This window comes from Meles meles, chromosome 14, assembly GCF_922984935.1.
Source record: "Meles meles chromosome 14, mMelMel3.1 paternal haplotype, whole genome shotgun sequence".
In the NCBI taxonomy this organism is placed as follows: Eukaryota; Metazoa; Chordata; class Mammalia; order Carnivora; family Mustelidae; genus Meles; species Meles meles.
The window spans coordinates 77,568,462-77,589,130 of NC_060079.1; the positions used below are offsets into that span (position 1 = coordinate 77,568,462).

At 41.7% G+C, this 20,669-nt stretch overlaps 1 protein-coding gene across 1 annotated transcript; it reads left to right on the top strand.

The window, feature by feature from the left end:
* The first annotated feature begins 3,650 nt into the window (after window positions 1-3,650).
* On the top strand, window positions 3,651-18,252 carry LOC123955994 (putative methyltransferase-like protein 21E). The gene is made up of 4 exons (XM_046028209.1): window positions 3,651-5,257; window positions 13,614-13,774; window positions 14,502-14,619; window positions 17,502-18,252. The coding sequence occupies exons 1-4, from the start codon at window positions 5,161-5,163 to the stop codon at window positions 17,903-17,905; spliced, it is 780 nt and encodes a 259-aa protein (XP_045884165.1). The 5' UTR covers window positions 3,651-5,160; the 3' UTR covers window positions 17,906-18,252.
* The last annotated feature ends 2,417 nt before the right edge of the window (window positions 18,253-20,669 follow it).

Consider the following 20,669-nt stretch of genomic DNA (forward strand, 5'->3'; position numbering starts at 1 on the left):
CGGTTATAGCAAGATAACTAGGAAACCTAGATGGGGTGCGTGATTTCCCCTGTGAGCATTAACCAAATATGGACCTCTCTCCCATAATGTTTGTCTTTTAAAATACGTTAGTTGTCACGAGCTGACTTCTGTGTCCATGGCTGTGGGAACTCAGGGCTGTGGTTGAACCAGTGTTGGCGGGCCACTGTTAGGAGCGGCTTCCAAGGGTTGGTTATTGTTAACGGAGACGTTCGTTCTGAGCGGCATAGCTTGGGTTAGTTTATTCTTCCTCCAGCTCCCACTCTCAGAACAGCAATTCCCAAAATTTGATTGCTTACAGTTACGAACAGTGTGAGGAGATCGTTGCCAATTACCTTGAGCTTGGGTTCTTTGGCCTTCAGAGCGACTGTCTACCCAAGTCTGTGTCTTTTCTGACATCTTTGGTATTTCCATCTTTACTAATTTTCTTCCCTCCACCTCCAAATAACTGAAATCTTCCGTACGCCCCCCTCCCCCCCATGAATACTAAGCGCAGATATCTTTCAACAACCTTGTACTGACTGTTGGATGCCTTTTTTTAGGCTTTCATTTATATTTACTTCTCAGCCCAACTTCTCAGATACTTGGTCTATAGCTGCGTTTCTTTGCTTTTTTATTTATTCTTTCCTAATTGGAAATATCTCCTCTGTTTGTACCAGTCTTCTCTAGCAGTTTGCTCCTAGAGTTGACAATGACTTCCATGTAAATAACCTCCGATCTTTTTTTAATGCTACTTCTCTCTGGAGGTATTTGAAGCAGAACACTTTTCTTGAGGGGATGGAGTAGGGAGACAATAACTTTTTCATCTTATTCTCATTTTTCAAAGCTACTTATAATGGGAGTTTTCTGCATATATGTTTGTAAGTAATACTCTTGTTGAGATTGAATTTTGTTGCCTTTCATAGACGGTTTACATTTGTTTTGCACTACACTAGTTGGGTAAAGGCTGAGCTGCTTGTAGCAAAGAGATGTTCATATACAACGGTCTACATAAGCTGGACTGTTATTTATCTCTTACTCAACAGGCTGGCCAATCTGAGCTGGTTAGGCAGCTGTCCACCATGAGGTCATTCAGGGTCCCGAGTTCAGCCATCTCCTAGGCTGCTGTCTTGCTTGAATGGTCTAGGTCATTGCTGTATCTGCATTTCAACCTGCTGGAAGAGGAAAGAACCAAAGCCCTGACAAGCAGAATGTCCTTTGTGAAAAATCATTTCTCCTGTTGGACTGAACCGAACATATTCTTCAGAGTATGCTAGGAATACACTGCAATGTAATTTCAACCTGGGCTCTGGACCCAGGAAAAGGAAAAATGGATATACAGCTTGTGCCGTAAATATAGTATTTATAGAACACTTTGATATTTGTCCTGTTTTCTCTTAACCCTCTGACCAAGGTGTATCCTTTTTTACCGTTGAAGAAACAAGCTTGGAGATACTGACTTAACCAAATTCACCCATCTAGTAGGAAAGTGTGACCTGAACCCAAATCTTTTTTTTTCCCCTCAAATCTTCTGTAATTCAAGATGCAATTTTACCTATAAAATAGGTTGCCTGTTTAAAACCATCAGCAGCAAAGTAAATTGATCACTATTCACAGAGAGTTGGATACTCATGGGTACGATGTAGGATGATGCCCATCATACACTCTTTCTATAAAATTATCTTTCAGCTTAACTAATCTTTCTTCAGCTTTCTCTACCTTTGCTGTTAAATGCATCTGTTGGGTTCTGTATTTCATGTATTTTCAGTTTTATTCTCTTGACTAATTTTTATAGATTTGCGTCCTTTGGTGTAATTCTTGTCACCTACCCTTTCAGTATCTTCATCACAATTCCAGTTTAACAATTCCAGTTTAAATCTGGGTTACCTGCGGGGTTGTTTCTATTTTGTTTGTGTGGTTCGTAAACTTGGAGTGAATGCTGGACATTGTATATAAAAGATTGTAGCTATTTTGGATCTTCCTCTGCAGAGGATTCCAGAAGGTACTCTGCCAGGCAGCAGAGGGGAAGATCAGCTGACTGTAACCAGGACCGAGTGGATCCAAGGCTGGCTGGCAGTCTTTGTAAGACTCCATGTTCCCATTTCTCCCCCTTACTAAATAAAGTAGCTTTTCAGGGGTACCAACTGACAGCTGGGGTGTTTCTTACTGTGAGCTTTGCTCTGCTTTCAGCTACTCTTTGTTGGAAAATCAGCCTCTTGCCCTAACATCTTATTGAGTAAATGTCTTGAGTGAGGAGTTGGTGCTGAGTGTGGGGTTTATTTCTCTGTGCTTCCCGGGATCTTGGGCTCCCAATTCCTGGCAGCCTTGCCAGCTCCAAACCCCATTCTTTGTCTTCCCAGTTCTGTGCGATCACCTGAAGTTCTGCTGGCATCCTTCCTTGCTGTCTTCCCTTTGGCTTCTCAGCCTCTTTTAAAAAAAAAAAATTTTTTTTATTAACATATAATGTGTTATTTGCCCCGGGGGTACAGGTCTGTGACTCATCAGGCGTACACATTTCACAGCACTCACCATAGCACGTACCCTTCCCAATGTCCATAACCCAGTCACCCTCCCCATACCCCTCACCCCCCAGCAACACTCAGCTTCTTTTTTAAAATCAATAATCAGCAAAAACATGGAATTCTTGGCTGCCTTAGCAGCTCTCTCCTGACCTCTAGTGTGTGTGTGTAATACGCTTCTCTAGTTCTCAGAAGCAGAGGTGTGCTATAAGCTACTCACAGGTGGAGACAGAAGTCTCTATGTGCTTTTCAAACAGTTCAGTGTAACTGAAATAATCATTGTCTTGTCAGTTTAAGTGATTGATTTGGGGATTCTGCCTCTTAAGAAATCTAGCACTGAGGGGCGCCTGGGTGGCTCAGTGGGTTAAAGCCTCTGCCTTCGGCTCAGGTCATGATCTCAGGGTCCTGGGATTGAGCCCCTCATTGGGTTCTCTGCTCAGGAGGGAGCCTGCTTCTTCCCTCTCTCTCTGCCTGCCTCTGCCTACTTGTGATATCTCTCTCTATCAAATAAATAAAATATTAAAAAAAAAGAAATCTAGCACTGAGGTTTCATGATCTTTTAAATAACTTCTTGAAAAAGACAGGTAATTTTTATTCACCAAATGATTCTTTATTCTTGTAAATAAATAGATAAAGCCAAAATAAAAAGAATATACTCTGCCCAGAATTAACTGCCTATGAATAATAGTTTTCATTGTTTAGGATTTTACAGTTTGCAGATTTTTTTTTTTCTTACCTACCATATTCCTCCCACAAATATATATTGAGTACCTTTTATATCCCTGTTTTCCAGATGAGGAAGCCAAGAGGCACATTAAGTAAATGCCTAAAATCACAAGCAAATTTAAAACCAGGCTCCCAGACTGCTAGTCCCATCCAATATGTTAACATGACCTCAAGTCAACTTTGTATAAAGTATTTCTTAGGAGCTGTACCTATCCTCCTCTACGTTTATTTAACTTTACAATATTGCTCAATTTTGTTACCCATAATAACTTCTTATTAAGGACATTCTCAGTGACCAGGGAGATTTACACGTGCTCTGAGATGCGGCCCTGTGTGTACACATGCAAGTGTCCAGGTAACAGACACGCTCGGCCCAGTGCTAGTAGGAAGGCATTGTAATTTGGTGCCATGCCCAGAGCACGACTGCACACATCTTCTAACTCTCTGGTGCAGCTGCCTGATTTTGAACATGATATTCACACTCAGACAGGTTACATAAAAAGTCCGCTGCCTCCATTTCACTGGACGTCATCGCTGTGGAGTCCTAAATAACTCTTGGCACTGAAGTTAAAAAAGGGGTCAGATTTTCTTCACTCGCTGGTCGGAGTGGTTTGTATTCACTGGCTGGCTCTAGGTCTATGCAGGAGACACTCGCATGGAACGGTCTCATCCTTCAGCCCCCTCGTTTACGGGCATTCCAGCTCCACACTGTGCCCCCGGAGGCTGGGCAGCTGCAGCTGTCAGGATCCTAATCCCTCCTGCGAGGACCCGCTGCCAGCGTGTACAGTAGTAAACTGCAGGCATGCTTCGGGGGTGACCTTTCCAGCACCCTCTGAGGTCTCTCCAGCAAAACAAAAGTTGTGAATGATACTTTTTAAGCTTCTAGAAACTCAACTAACCCATTTAGTTATATCCGGACTTAACATTTAAAAAATGTTGACCTGAAGGTAGACAGGGGGAATGAAGACTGCTTCTTTTTTCCTTTTTTCCTTTCTTTCTTTTTTTCCCCCCCAATGGAAGAGTAGCTAAATTGGGAACAAAACGCGCGTGACTGCATTTGCTGTTGTTTAGCCAGTGACCTCAGGGACCGGATGTTACTGAACTTCACTCTTTCCTCACTCGTAAGCTGCAGGGGGAAATGATTTCTCTTCTGACTTACTGAGACATACTGCAAAGAATAATGTGGTGGCTGTGAAAAGTGTTCTGGGATCCTTGGAAGAAAGGAGTGCTATATAAATTCACGGTAGTACTGTGATTATTTATAATGTGAACCAAAACTGAGTTGTAAATTATCAAATCGTTTTTTTCCCAATGTTGGAATAACTGCTCACTTAAACTTACTTGCATGATATGCTTTATTTGAGAGGCACAACATACTTGAATTTCTTCAGTTTAAAAATGGATTTGCCGAGATGGTATGGGTTCTTTAAAGGGAAGGCTCCTCAAAAGGCCATTTGGTAGTGGGGCTATTAGACATTGGGTACTTACTAATGATGGGCTGATAGAAACAAGTGAACTTTGCATGTATTTTAGATTAATCCTATGGTTTTTCACTACACTGAACAAAATTCATTTTCTTCCAATGTTTTAACACTTCTTAAATGTGAAGATTGCTATCTGACCAGTCATTATAAAGATGTCTTTCTTGGTGATAGCTGAGGTAGTCTAGAGTGAAGTAACGTCTTTGCTTCTTCCAGCAGCTTTTAAAACTTCTGACTCTGAGGCCTTTGTCTGAATTTTGATTTGTATTGGATAGCTTGTGTGTTTGGGGGGGGGGTCTGTCTTAAATCATGATTTATTAATATACAAAATTTTGATAGAGTTTTCTATGCTATGTTTGATGTTACTTAGGCTTTATTAGGTAAATGTAAAAGCACTTAACACACTTTTGAATTAATTATTTCCATTTGATATCTTAATGTATTATTTGCCTAGTTCTCAAGAAATGATCAAGAAAACATCAATATATAGCTATCTATTAGTTCATTGCTTAATGGATCCAGGAGCTGAAAAAGGTAAATTATTTTATGTTTCTTTATATAATTTAAGAAGACAGACAACTAATAGAATATAAGTGCTTACCTTCTCAGTGTTCCCTAATGTCTTAAACAGAGCTAGGACTTATCAATTGCATATTGTATCTTGGCTTGTGTTTGCTAACCTGAAAATATCTATAATGTGAAATGTCTACTGCTATTCCTTTGGTGCTGATGGTATGTTCGAGATTATTTTGATCAACAAATTAAATATATAAACTTGCTAAGTGTGTAGAGTTTTTTTTTAAATATGAAAAAGACTAGATTTTTCCCCCCAAGTGCTATACACTACCTACATGACTATAATTTCTATTTAACTAACTAATTTCTATTTAACTATGTAATTTCTTTAATTATTCTGAGTATCTTGTGTATCTTTTTAGATAGGAAGGGAGATAAAAATAGTTTTGTGTAAAGCTACAAGTTTTTATGAATGCCTGCATTTAAGATGTTTTTAAACTATAAAAACGTTTTTAGTCTGTGTTTATGCTTACTCTGAGGTATTAATAGAGACAATATATAATGTGACTTGACCTTTCAGTATAAGGAGAATTTAAGTTTGAATTCTGCTCTAATTGTAGTTATTTGAAACTGACCTCCTATTTTTTTTTTTTTAAAGATTTTATTTTATTTATTTGACAGAGAGAGATCACAAGTAGGCAGAGAGGCAGGCAGAGAGAGAGGAGGAAGCAGGCTCCCCGCAGAGCAGAGAGCCCGACGCGGGGCTCGATCTCAGGACCCTGAGATCATGACCTGAGCCGAAGGCAGCGGCTTAATCCACTGAGCCACCCAGGCGCCCCCTGACCTCCTATTTTTACATCATTTTTGATATTAAGAGTGACTTTGCGTGGATCATGTAACTATTGTTTTGAGATAAAAACTGCAGACACACACTGTTGATGTAGACCTGAAGAGCTAGTACTACGTTTTTGTAGAACATTTGTTGTACAGATTTAATGATCTTGGCTTCTTTCTTCTCCTCTCTCCTTTATCCACACATGGCTGTTTTCTAAGAAATGTAGTTCTGGCTTTTTTTTTTCCCCTTCCTTCTTTAGGCATACCAGGTGGCCTCTACCTAGGTGAGCATATCTTTAGGCCAAGAGAGCTGGGAGTATGCCCGGTGTCGGCAGCCTACATGTCTTCAACACAATGGTTTTACTGTAGTGATTTTTGCAAACCTAAACATTTAAAGTCGTAATCACTTAGAGAATCCAGCCATTTAGATGTTTTGGATGAAGATTCAGTTTCTGTACAGTTTATGAATAAAATTTCACCATTATCATTATCATTAGTAACAATGCTTGATTTCAACTGTGCATACAGTAATTTGGCAAATTACAAAGGAAATGGAAGAAGTTCAAGGTACGGTTGAAACAGAACTAGTATTAAAATATTTTATAACACAAGAAAACACACCCCATAATCATCTAGATCGCCAATTAAAGCTTTAAAAATATGTTCACAGGCAGATTAAGTGTGTGCTGTTGGGGCAGGATCAGATGGCTTTTTGTTGGAAAGACTTCCACTAACCAGAGGAACACTCAGTTCTTCAGTGCTGAAGGATATTGACCTTACCTCTCCTAACTCTTATACTTAGTATGTTGTGCTTCAAAAAGATGGGACAAACCTATAGCCCAGTTCTTCTATTTCCACCTTGGCCTGAAGGTCCAAGAGTTATAGGACATCACTAAGTTACGCACAGATTAAAGTTAGGACTATGGTACATACCAAATAGTCCTCTGTGTATAGTTTCTGATGCTGCATTAAGAGTCTAAGCTTCGGCGCGCCTGGGTGGCTCAGTGGGTTAAAGCCTCTGCCTTCGGCTCAGGTCATGATCTCAGGGTCCTGGAATCGAGCCCCACGTTGGGCTCTCTGCTCCGCAGGGAGCCTGCTTCCTCCTCTCTCTCTGCCTGCCTCTCTGCCTAGTTGTGATTTCTCTCTGTCAAATAAATAAAATATTTAAAAAAAAAAGAGTCTAAGCTTCTAAAACCTTATCTACATTAACTATTATGAGTATCTTGTGTTGCCTGCCTCCTGGTGACAGTTACTCTCTAGCCGTCAGCCCACAGAGCAGTGTGTTATAAAACAGCTCCACGCGGTCTGGGGCCCTGGAGCAGGTTCCTCCGAGCCCCGGGCTCAGTGATTTCTGCGCATGACTCCCAAATCTGCCCCTGCTTACTTAATGTCCTCCTTACTACCTTGCGTCTGTTCAGAGCCCTCTAGAAGCAGATGTCCAAGTGGGATTAAATGTGCAGGAGATTTATGGGGGGGGATGTTTGTGGACGATAAAGAAAGAAGGGACAGAAATGGGCGGGGAGAGCCGTCAGATCACGGTGCAGGTCTGACACGTGAGAGGAGAGGGAGCGAGTCATCTGCTAGCTGCGTGCCATCTGTGAAATGGGGAGGGAAGTGGCATTAGCGTGCAGCCCCAGGGGAGGCATGGCCTCTGAGGAGCCAAAGGGACAGAGCTGGAGACGTCGCGCCGCTGTGCGCCCAGTGGTACCCTCCCTTCATCTGAACGGCACACGTCTGTGGCCAGTGCGTCATTCCACAGAGTAACACACGTTAAGAAAATAATTTCCCTTTGCAGATTTACACCCCTGCCCAACCTATATTTTCTGTCTCAGTTTATCGCAACTACATTTCTCTGGCTGCCCAGAAATCTAGAATTATCCTAGTCCCTCTTCCTCACACCATTCATCGTTCCATCCTACGTGTTTTTTACCAACTCGTGTTTCCTGACCCCTCCTTCCCTCTGACGGCAACAATTGCCTTCCTTCAGATCTTCATTATCTCTTCTTGTGACTGTTGTAAGTACCTTCCACCTACCTGGCTGCCCCCGCTCTGGGTCAGCACCCTTTCTGTACCCTCTCTTGTCTTCCTCTGCAGCTGCATGATCGTTTCTGAAATTCAAATCCTGTCACATTCGCCTTCTGCCTAAAATTATTCTGTGCCTCATCATCTCTAACAGGACCAAATCAAGACTTCTTAGCATGACATAAGTATTTTATCTCATGCTACAACCCTCACTTATCCTACATTTTAGTTCTCAGAGTTTCCCAAACTGGAAAACTGGTCAAGAGTCTTGTTGCCAATGGGCTTTTGCACGTGCTGTGTTCTCTGCACGTCCTGTCCTCTCATTTGACTTGCAGACTCATCATCGTCAGGGCTCACGTGATTCTTTCCTGAGCTCTCCAAGATGTGGAGCTTTCTCGTTCTACTTTTGAGTCTATCTCGTTGCTATCTATCTATGTTGCTCTATCTTTATATTCGTAGTGCCCAGATAATGAATACAATGAGTGAATAAATGAATTAGCTGTAACTGAGGCCTGTTGGCTAGACTTGCAATGTGTTCATTGATAATGATCTCACCTTTCTGGTTCCCAGTCCATTGGCTTTTCTCAGAATCTAGTATACGTATTATTTAGGGATATCAGATGAAAATCTTTCTCAAGCATCTTTATATATCTTTACAGAGTTGGGTTATGAAGAAGAAAGTTTATTTGAGTAGTTCTGTTGCCATTGAAGGGACATATCAAACTACAGTCTGAGGCAATAGTTTTAATGTGATAGTTGAAGGACTCCAGGAAGTCTAATTACTAATGTGAGACTCACTCATCAACACATGGTATGTGTTTAAAAAGTAACCCGAACAACTACCTACAAAGACTAATACATTTTCCACTATTGAATAAATTCACTCTTAAATATGTCAGTCCGCCTTAAATGTCTTCCGAACACAGATTTGAGTGTCAAGTTTGCATGTCAATGGTTGCCCTGGAGAAGAGGTCTTACCGCTACTTCACAGGCTCAAAAATTCATGCTTGGCTTCTAAACCCAGTGCTGCTGCCTTAGTTCACCTCTGCCATCTTTTGCCTGGACTATTGCAATAGTCTTCCAAGAGCTTCTAACGTAGCCTTCAGCTGCTGCTACCGGAGGTGAGTGCCTCAGTGACAAATTTGCTCACGTCAATTCCTTCCTAAACTCCTCACCTTGGAGAACAAAGGTCAACATTTGCTCTGTTTGTTCCCACAAATGCAATCCCAATCTGCTTCCTTAGGCTTATTTTCTACAACACCCCAACAGGTACCTTGTACACCAGCTCCGTGGGCTTTTTTTTTTTTTTTTAATTTGTTTATTTACAGCATAACAGTGTTCATTGTTTTGGCATCACACCCAGTGCTCCGTGGGCTTTTTGACCACTCCCCTGGCCCGTCTCCCCACGGTGGCAGACCGTTCATCTCCCTTCTTCTGCCTGGCAACCTTCCTCTTCCTTCCACATGCTCAAATGTCTCCTTCAGAATGCTTCTCCTGATTCACCAACCAGTGGTGCTTCCCGAAGCACTTTAGAAATACTTCTCTTATTATGTTTATCATGCTTCTTCCACAATTGTTTAGGTGTCTGTCCCCACAACAATCCCAGCAGCAGACTTTGAGTACAACTCATTTTTTTTTTCTTTCCCATTTGCATCCTGAGCAGTCCAGTAAAAGACGAATTGTCTTTCTTCTGTAAATGTAGCATCCTCTGACCCACTTGATCAAAGAGACAGTCTCTGTATATTCTTGAAACTAAGCAGACCTCCAGACAAAAAGTATTTGTGAACTCTTTTCAGGAATTAGTTTTAACATCAGGCCCAAGGCCTTGACATTGCTGAGGCATTCAGAATTCTATCTTTCAGGTTAGCCTGTGACCACTTACTAATCAGAAAATACCTTTAACATCTTTTTTTTTTTTTTTAATCTCTAGCTATTTCTAAGAAGCACATGACATTCATCTTTGAATAGAAGATTCAGTTGAATGACAAGTCTCTTTCATTAGTAGAGGGGATTTTACTTTAAATTTTGCTGACAGGTTTTCATGACAGCCCTCGAATGGAAGCTTAAATTCACCTGTCAGAGCTATTAAAGACATTTTTTTCCCAGTGTATTTCTGTGATCTGACCCTTTCATTTATTATTGTTGTTATTGACCTTAAAAGTATAAAAGCGAAGAATCTAGAGAGTGCTTCTGTTTTTGAAGGCTTGTGGCAATCTAGCCTCCGAAGTGAATTCACTGTTAGATTTTCATCCTAAGAAAAGCATCATCATAACATACCAGAATCCTGCTAATTTTCCCTTCATACTTGAAACTGTTAATTCTCAGGAGAACAAGAACACCTGGTAGATTTTATTCACTATCAGCAAAGATTAGTAGCAGGAAAATGGTGTTAAATCTTTTTTGTATCAAAGAACATTAAAATAAGATGAGCCCAAAACAGCAACATAATTATAATATTGTCTTGATTATGTTTTATTTACAGTTTGTTTTGAAATTTATGTTTTAATATCAAACTCACTAATAAAATAATACTCTAAGATTATAGTAGATAGCTTTTATCTAAAGATACAGATATCAGCTTTCTGCTTTTCATGTAAGAAAGTCGAGATTCAGTGTTTTGTGTGAAATTACTCAGGTTTAGTTACTTGTCTCAGGGCCCAAGTGTTAGGTAACAAGGACGGAATATGTGTGTGGAAAAAATATTCTTCAGAAATGCAAATTAGAATTCCATTGTATGATAATGCTATTAATGCTTGGAGGAAATTGTTCTTCAAATCTTAATGAAAGGTCAAAGAATATCTACTCATTCATTAATCTTCTCAAGATTCAATCCCATATTCATTAAATAATTAAGCATGTATTTTAAGAAACATATTCTTTGAATAATATTTGGGGACTAGATTTCTCCTTTTTATTATGAGGCTCACGTGAGGACCTATGGTGCACTCTTACAGATTCACTTCAGAGGCCCTTGTCGAATATTGCTAAAACTTAATATTAAACACGTCTTTTGACATAAATAAATGACTACTGTTAAAATTGTTAAATAACTAACAATGTAAATAACTAACTACTGTTAAAGCTGTTACCTCAAAATCTTTAAATCAAAGTTAATGGTGAAAAACAGCAAAGTTTTAAGATAGAAATAACTGCACATGTGTATTTGCTTTTAAAACCCTACATGTTATATCTAGACAAATTATTTTAAGCAGCCAAGTTTGGCACATTTTGGTTTCCTGTTATAATTATGCTATCTTTTTATCAGACTGACGTCTTCAGGAATGCCTGTAGTGTTTACATGGTATTTAAATGCAAAAGAAAATATTAATATGAAACATTATCAATTAAATTTTATTCAACCTGATCATATTTTCTATACGATACATAGTCATCTTAGGTGTGTAATTAATTTTGAATGACCACATGTGGATGGATAGAGTTTTGCTCTTTTAAGTGTATCTGCAGTTAATAGTGGCTACTGTTGTTTCATTAAATCTCCTTGAAGATCCTGTATTTTTGGAGGATAATATCAGTAATTTTTTATTATAATAATATATTCACACATATGTTTTTAAATCTTACTTCCTTATAAAGGTAAAGATGTGGCCATCCTAAAAAAAATATGGCTGGTTTTGTTTCTTTAGAGTAAAAAAACCCCAGGAATCATTTTTTTTTTTTTTTTTTTTTTAAGATTTTTATTTATTTATTTGACAGAGAGAGAGAGATCACAAGTAGGCAGAGAGGCAGGCAGAGAGAGAGGAGGAAGCAGGCTTCCCGCGGAGCAGAGAGCCCGATGCGGGGCTCGATCCCAGGTTGTTAGGACCATAGCACTAATCTGGTCCACTAACCTTTAGAAGAAACTGCAAAGTCAGAGACGTCAGACTGTAGCCGTAAATATTCCCTGGCAAAGTTTTTATATCAAAAATTGGAACTTTAGGAGATGCTCCTGGGATTTAGTGTACTCTAACATCTATTAATCCCTGATACCTTGGGTGGCTTGTCAAAAAGTGCTCCACTTACCAAGAGTATGCAAGGAGGCCCAAGAGGGCACATTCGGCGAAAGGTCAAGGAAGCAATTACTGTTTCCTGCTTTTCCCTTAAGAACTTACACAGCAAATGCTGCCCCCCTCCCCCACCCCATCGTAGCAAGGCCTGTGAATAGAATGAAACGAAAGTTCATGGTCCGGTAAGACGCGTCACCAATATTATTTGGTTCTTCGAGCTCTTCTTGCATGTGAACGGATGTCATAGTTGCAGAAGTACAGTGAAAGAGATTTGAGGAGGTGACTCTGGCTGAAGATGATCAGGTTTTCATCTCTGTTTTCCTGTATCTCTGCCAAGAGTCAGTGTTTGTGCTGGTGGTGGAGTGGGCGTACACTGGCCCCTTCCTATGGCATGAAGTCAAGTTAGAGTTTTTTCGAGGAGTACCTGGTTCTGTGTGGATCCTTAGAAGGATGCTACAGAAAGATCACAGAATTTAGGACAGGAAATTTTTTTTTTTTTTTAAAGATTATTTATTTATTTAGTTGACACAGAGAGAGAGGGAACACAAGCAGAGGGAGAAGCAGGCTTCCTGCTGAGCAAGGAGCTCAATGTGGGCCTCGATCTCAGGACCCTGGGATCATGACCTGAGCCGAAGGCAGACGCTTAACGACTGAACCACCCAGACACCCAGGACAGGAATTCTTGTTGACAGGAAGTGCCCCCCTAGGACTGTGGCCTCTGAGTGTCAAACTTGATCTACCTCCATGTAGCCATTCTGCTCCCTGAATCCTGGGGAATGATGTTATTGGAGCTCCTAGGACAGAGTTGGAAATAACATCTCTCAGGACTTAAGGCCTTAAGACTGTCACTTCTACTTATTCTTACCTCAATGCAGTGGAAAAGTTTGAAAGTCTCTTGAGGCTTCATTTACGTTGAGATTAATAAGTTCTGGAGATCCAATGCATAGCATGGTGATTATAGTTAATAATAATGTATACTTGGAATTTGCTAAGAGAATAAATCTTAACTGCTCTCATCACAAAATAAATACATAAAATAATACAAAGGTATCATGTTGGATGGTATTAAATATATTTAGCCTGGGTAAAGGCGGGTCATAAAGGGTTCGCTACAATACATTATTGACATAGCGACTTACAGTATGTAGTCAATGTGAACAGTCAAGATCTTATGTTCCATCATCAATCTTCCTCTTGTTCTAGATGAAGAGATTGGTAGCCCTTGAAATATGTTGCTTTTTAAAAAGGTATATGAGTTATAATTTGTTTCAAGTGGCTTTGCATAAATGGAAATCACTTTGGTGAAAATCAGAAAGCTGTGGGTTTTAGCTTGGAAGAAATGGATGCTTATAGTACGAGTTATTTTAAAATAGTTTACCTTACTCTTACGCTGCACCTAAAGTCAACGAATATAAGTAACTTAGAATGAATAGAAATGCTACATTTCCATCAGGTTCTTTTTTCCGGTTCTTACCAACACAACCACAATCATTGACCTTTTCTTTTCCTTTCAGCGAAGAGAGATGATGACAAGAAGGTGGTTGCAGAGATCATGGCAAGATGTTTTGTTCCAAGCCTAATAACAACCACCCCCTGGGAGGAATTTCGTTTTGTTGGCCATGAGATACGGATTACTGAAGCCATGGATTGTTACGGTGCTGTTGTTTGGCCATCGGTATAATTTCACACAAAATTTTCTATATTTCAATGGTTTTCCAGTCAGTTTTGTTCCTTGTTGTGTACCATTTAGAAGGAAGAAATAGGTACCATGGTTCTATTTTGTGAACTCAAATAATGCTAAAACTTGTAAATCACAAAATTGGGAAAATGCTTCCACCGATTAATCTTATTTTTGATTGCAGGGTTAATAGAGATTGCTGTTTAAACCTCCAGTGTTTTGTGACTATGGGAGTTTAGAATAGCAAACATTTTTATTTCCCATTCAACTGGTTCCATTTGAGTTAAAAAACCGTAATGAAATCTATCAGTCTCAACATGCAGAATGTTCTACAAGGCCACCAATCCTTTACCAGTTGTCCATGAAGGGTGCAGAACCCCCCTTCCCTCCACTGTCTGCCCCAATCCCACACACTTCTTTTAAATAACTATTATTAGAAGTTGCTTTCTTTAAAGATAATCAAACTTAAGCAACTGAGTTCCATAGTTTCTGTTTTCTAATCTCCCCACAATCCCCAAGGACTTTGTCTAGTCTAAATGTCAAACCTGTTGGAGGATGTGCTTCTGTTGGTAATTTTCTGTAGTGGTGTGTACATATTCACGCATATATTCACAGTGTACACATGTCATAGCATTAGGGTATATGATTTATCTAATAGACTTTAATTTTACTTTCTGATATTACTTGCAAAGTACTACTCTTTTCTTTTTTAAAACTTTCATAGGCCCTCGTTCTATGCTATTTTCTGGAAACAAATGCAAAGCACTATAATATGGTTGACAAAAATGTGATTGAAATCGGAGCTGGAACAGGGCTAGTCTCCATCGTGGCAAGTTTACTTGGTAAGTAGGTATTTTTGATTGAACAGGGTCAGAGAATTCAATGATCAGATGTCATTAGCTGCTTTTACTATCAAGTTTACTCTGACCTAGGCCTACTTTTAACTCCTTAATTGTTTGAATGGACTTCATCGGAAACACTACCAGTTTTGGTTTTTTTAAAATTTAAGATTATTTATTTGACACAGAGAGAGAGAGAGAGCGAGAGAAAGAGAGAAAGAGATCACAAGTAGGCAGAAAGGGAGGCAGAGAGAGAGGGGGAAGCAGGCTCCCCGCTGAGCAGAGAGCCCCTTGGCTCTCTCCTAGGGACCTGGGATCTCCCAGGGATCTCTCTCCCAGGACCCTGAGATCATGACTGAGATAAAGGCAGTAGCTTAACCCACTCAGCCACCCAGATGCCCTGAGACACTACCAGTTTTAAAGTCACCTTACTGGCTTGTTTCAGAATTTTCTGTGAAGTCGTATTCTGCTCATGGAGCACCAAGTCATAAGTGTATTCTAATTGGGAGGCTGCTGAAGGAGGCATGTGGGACACAAGGCCCAGGCAGAATCTACTGCTGCTGACTCTGGTGGTCTTTATTGAGACGTTTACCATATTTCAACATTCCCGGGTAGCTGTCCATTCCTTGTAGGTTTTGAAGTCCTATGCTTTCATGAAAAATACCTATTAGAAGAGAGGAGTATTACCAATCGTGTCTGCTTCTAGGCATTTTCCCTTGCACTTCTTTTCTTTCTTTTTTAAAAATTTATTTTATATTATTTTTTAAAAGGATTTTACTAATTTACTTGAAAGAGAGAGAGAGCGAGCCAGCACAAGCAGGGGGAGCAGAGGCAGAGGCAGAGGGAGAGGGAGAAGCAGACTCCCCGCTGAGTGGGGAGCCTGATGCGGGGCTCGATCCCAAGACCTTGGGATCATGACCTGAGCAAAAGGCAGACACTTAATCACCTGAGCCACCCAGGCTCCCTTTGCATTTCTTTTCTCGGTTCATCTCCATTCTACTTTGGAGGCCCCCTTCTTTTCTCACCAGCACTTCCTTTTCTCATGACACGTGTGACAGTCTCCGCACATGCCCGAGCCTGCTTCTGCTTCCCTTTGGTCTCACTCTGTTGTTGTTACCTGTTTTATTGCCTTAATTTAGCTGCCTTCTCTGAGGTGCACCGCCCAAATGTGTCTTGATTCCCTTGGTCTTTAGAATTGCACACCTGCCACTCTAAAATCTTGAGAGGAAATGAAGATTTAGCAATTTACAACTTTCAAACACGGGAAATATGGGGCTCTTGAAGTCCTCCCCCCATTTTTTTTTTTTTTTAAATTGCTCCTTCCTGATATTGCTTTCTAAGTCACCATTCCATTTAGTATGGGTGGTCAGTGGTGCCATTGGACTTATACCTGGAGGCTTCCTGATCAGGAGCACATTTGTGCTTTGGGAAGTCAATTGTTTCACGAAAAAGAATTGATCCTTTTAGGCTGCTTTTATAACTTGACACAAATAATAAAAGATGGAGGCTCTGTTTAGTTAGTGTTCTACGACTCGTGACGTTTACCTTTCTAGACACAAAGAACTTAATAGTCAGATAATTTATATTCACTGTGCACAGAAGGAATCTTCCTTGTCTTGGGACTTTTGAAAGGATTTATTGAAAATGACAAACCCACCCACACTAGAATATGCCAGCGTATTTCTGTGATATGCATATTGCCCTCCCACTTTAATATTTCCCACAAAATACAACCACAACGACCAGAGAAACTTGTCATCGCGACAATGGAACGAAGGGTTCTTAACTGGTCTGGGCTGCACTAGAATTCTCCCAGTTCTGCTTTCCTGTTCCTTACCCCAGTCTATTCGTTGTTGTTTTTTTTTTTTTTTTTTTTTTAAGGTTTTTTTATTTATTTGTTTATTTGACACAGAGAGAGAGAGAGATCACAAGTAGGCAGAGAGGCAGGCAGAGAGAGATGGGGAAGCAGGCTCCCTGCTGAGCAGAGAGCCCAATGCAGGTCTCAGTCCCAGGACCCTGAGATCATGACCTGAGCCAAAGGCAGAGGCTTAACCCACTGAGCCACCCAGTTGCCCCTACCCCAGTCTATTCTTGCCTGATGACATGGAATTGGCCAATCCTAGATTTATTTACACGGTATTTTCAGGCTCTGCCACAGCTCATATTTTAAGGGCCCAATTTTATTGATTCTTGATTTCTACAACTTTGCCTCTTCCAATTTCTTCCTTCTACTATTCACTTTTAATTCAGAGGTGGTTCATATCTTCTCCACCCGAGTAGTCTTTCCTGCATCTGTATTTTTTGGCTGTAGGAACACTATGCTCACGTGGTGGCTAGGTTTTAAACATTTTTTTGGTGGGAATATTTATACTTGTAAGGGGCTCAGGCTGAAAACTTGGACATAAATGTGGATGTCGTGACACGTCCAATGTGATTCTGTTGAAAAGCCTCTTTCCACGCCATGCACCTCCCGCTCCACAACAGGATGCCCGGCGCGGTCTACACTCACTTGGGCTCAGAATTCTCTTAGTGAAGAGCAGTTACACCTTTCAACAGTGACTTCTGATTGTTCCACTGAAGGTCCCAAATTTTCTCTTTCTCTAGCATATTTTCTGTTAGTAGGTAGTAGATAAATAGCAAAAAACCCAGGAGAACAGAAAAATGCGAGGGAGTTAAAAAGTGCTATGGGAATCTAAAATTTTTGTAAGGGGAGGCATAAAGCTGCCTTGGCATCTGTTTGGAAGGAGTTTCCCTCCTGCGTGTACTGACCAGTCTTTCCTTGGGGTTAGCCATTGTGCAGAATTGCAAACGCGTGCTGGCTTGAAACCTGATTGCTTTACCTTATCCCTCAAGGGTTCCTTTTCCTACTGTTCTTTGTTTCATAGGTGCACACGTGACTGCCACAGATTTACCTGAATTACTTGAAAACCTGCAATATAATATTTCCCGAAACACCAAAATGAAATGTAAGCATTTGCCTCAGGTTAAAGAACTCTCCTGGGGTGTAGCTTTAGATGAGAACTTCCCCAGGTCTTCCAACAATTTTGACTATATCCTGGCCGCCGACGTTGTCTACGCTCACCCTTTCCTGGAAGAACTCCTTGTTACCTTTGACCATCTGTGCAAAGAATCTACCATCATCCTCTGGGTCATGAAGTTCAGGCTGGAGAAAGAAAATAAATTTGTGGATAGATTTAAGGAGTTGTTTGACCTGGAGGAGATTTCCAGGTTCCCTAGCCTGAATATTACTTTGTATAAAGCTATGAAGAAAAGTCGGAGGAGTGCGTGATACCCTTAAAGGAGGGTTTCGAAAGCAAAGGTGGTTTCTAGTAGAGCGTTCCTTTAAAGAAGATCCTGGATGATCTGGCATAGCACTGCCTTTCCCAAGTACCCCCTCCCACCCCCAAACTTGCCTCACCCCAGACAGAGAGTTTCCCAGATACAGCACCTGGGTCTGGAGAGTGGCCCACGCATACCATGTAGTGACTGATCAGGACAAGGCCTGCTTTCCTTATCCTTCTATATCCTTCTATATAACTATAATAATATAGTTATTATTATTGTTATCATTTTAATAAGTGGTACTATTATTTTTAATGTATAACTATAGGATAATTTTTAATATGTCTAAAATGAACATTCTTATTGTTTTAAACATAAGCTTCTCTGGTTCTCTCTTTAGGAATAAGGAAATAGCTTATAGTGGCATCTGCAAGTGAATCTGAAAAGGCAGATGCAAAATGTGACGGCAAACGTGAGATCACACTTTGTGGTTTTCATCAGTGCCGTTTTTAGGTGGTCTGTTGTCTCTGCTTGGTGGGGCAGGCCTTGAGCGCAACCTCTGAAATCAATCATGCTTGTGGATTTGAGGTTATGGGCAAGGACATTTCACTCTAGTAAATGAAAAATGAACGGAAGCAAACGTAAACACAGTTGAGAGTTTGGAGGAGTTATTGTTTTATTTTTAAGCCAAGTACAGTTATGTTGTATAACAGAAACGGAGATAAATATAAAAACTTTGGGTTGAAAATACACATGAAAAGATTCAGGCCTCTAATCTCTAATAACCAGACATAGGACTGGTTTTAAAGTTGAAAGCTTTTGTGATGCACATATATAGACTGAGATATCTGAAATCCTGTGTGATTTTCTTCACATGGACCTTAGAGATTAGAACAAAGATGGAAGTCATTAAAGTCAGTGCAAGGAGGGTGAAAAACAAGGATTGTGTCCCAGTGGTTCAGGCTCCGTCAGTGGGTGGCTACCCTTAGGCTGTCACAGGGCCCTGGGGCCATGCTTATTCTCCTAAACCCAGCCCCGTGCTTTGCTGGAAGTCCTCAGGGGTCCCGCACAACTGACAGAATGACTGTGCAGGACCCGGGCGTAAGGAGGATGCAGAGGTCCGCCCAGCAGGTTTTGGGCTGTGCGGGCCCTAGGGCTGCGTTCCAGTGACTCCTGCATTTACGCGCTCTCTCCCGGTTTTCACAGCCCATTACTACAGGAAGGCATGTGATCCTATAACCTTTCTAAGAAGTCGAGGGAACATCCTTACCCCTACTTCACGACCAGCGCTGCTGGGGCGGAGGGGGTGGTGGCTTGGCCCAGGCCCGTGGCCGCACAGGGCTCGTCTGAGCCTGGGAGATGCGTCCTTACCACCGCGCTGCTTCTGTGCCTTCAAAGCAGCAGTTCTCAAGCTCTTTTGTAAATGAGCGAGTCGTCTCTTCAAAAAGGGATCAATACCCAGAAAGGAAAGCAAGTCCATCAGGAGAAGTGAGAATTGCCCTTCCTTACGTTTTTACTCTTGTTTCTGGCTTTACCTGGGTGGTCAGGGCAGACGTGTTTGGAAGGTGACACGTAAGCAGAGCAGGAAGGAGGTGAGGGGAGAAGCGGTGCGTATATCTAGGGAAGCGGGAAGCGTGTTCCACGCAAGGGGCAGCCGTGCCCCAGGAGCAGGCCAGTCGTCTAGCAGAAACAGCGAAGGCCAGTGTGTCTTGGAGCGGGGTGAGCAGGGGACACTGGTTAGTCTCAAAGGGGGCAACGTCACGTCCGATCTTCGTTGCCATCTGGCTTCTCCAGAAGCAGACTCAGACGTGGAGTTTGGTTTGCTGGTCGTTTATCAGGGAGCGCCTCAAGGATCGAGACCTGTGGGGAGGAGGGGGACAGAGGCAGAGGTCGAGCTGCAGTGCAGATCCAACCACGAGGGGCCCTGAACCGAGAGTGGCCTTTCTGAGTGCTCCTGTGTTGGGGTAAGCCTTCTGGCCTTGATGACCCGTGTCACTCCATCCCTGGATATGGGCTGCCCCGGGAAGGCTCTGCGACCTTGCGTGAGGTGACTCTTCAGCGGAGGGCGTCTTGCAGTAGCCAGGTCCTATGTTTTTCTGAAGGGGACCTGGGCAGAGCATCACAGCGTGCACCACTGCCCCTGGGCTATTGAAAGAACTTCGGCTTTTTCTCCAGCGAAGGGGAGAATCACCGGATGATTTGGAGTCGAGTGAAACAGTATCGCTCTGCGTGAGGACCGCTCCGGCTGCTGCTTTGCGAATACTTACAGAGGGCCAAAGGGACCGGTTAGGAGGTCGTGGCAGCTGTCCAGGTAGGTGAGGAGGAGCCTGCAGCAGGGAATGGGCGCTAGAGGTGGTGAGAAGTCGTCCTTTCTGCACGCTTGGAGGCCAGACCCAACAGACCTTCCCGCCATATTGAGGAGTCAAGCCTGACTCCAAATCTGTGTGTGATCGCAGCTACTGGATGTCAGGTTACAGTCATCGGTGTAGAGAGGGTTTGTGAGGCTCATCCGGGCAGCAAGAGGAACAAGAATAAGACGAGGATGGAGCCCCCAGGCCGGCCAGCGTTAAGATCGGACGTGTGTATTTGAGACTTTTTTTTGAGGTTCTGCCCCTCACCCACAGGTTATGTTAAGATCTGTTGACTTTTGAAAGATTTGAATTCACTACCACAGCAGTTTCTGAACTGGTCGGTAGAGTTCTAAATTTCCCTACAGCTGACTCGGGGGTTTCTGGGGGTGTTTTAAGGGTAACGAGTGAATACGGTGGCTC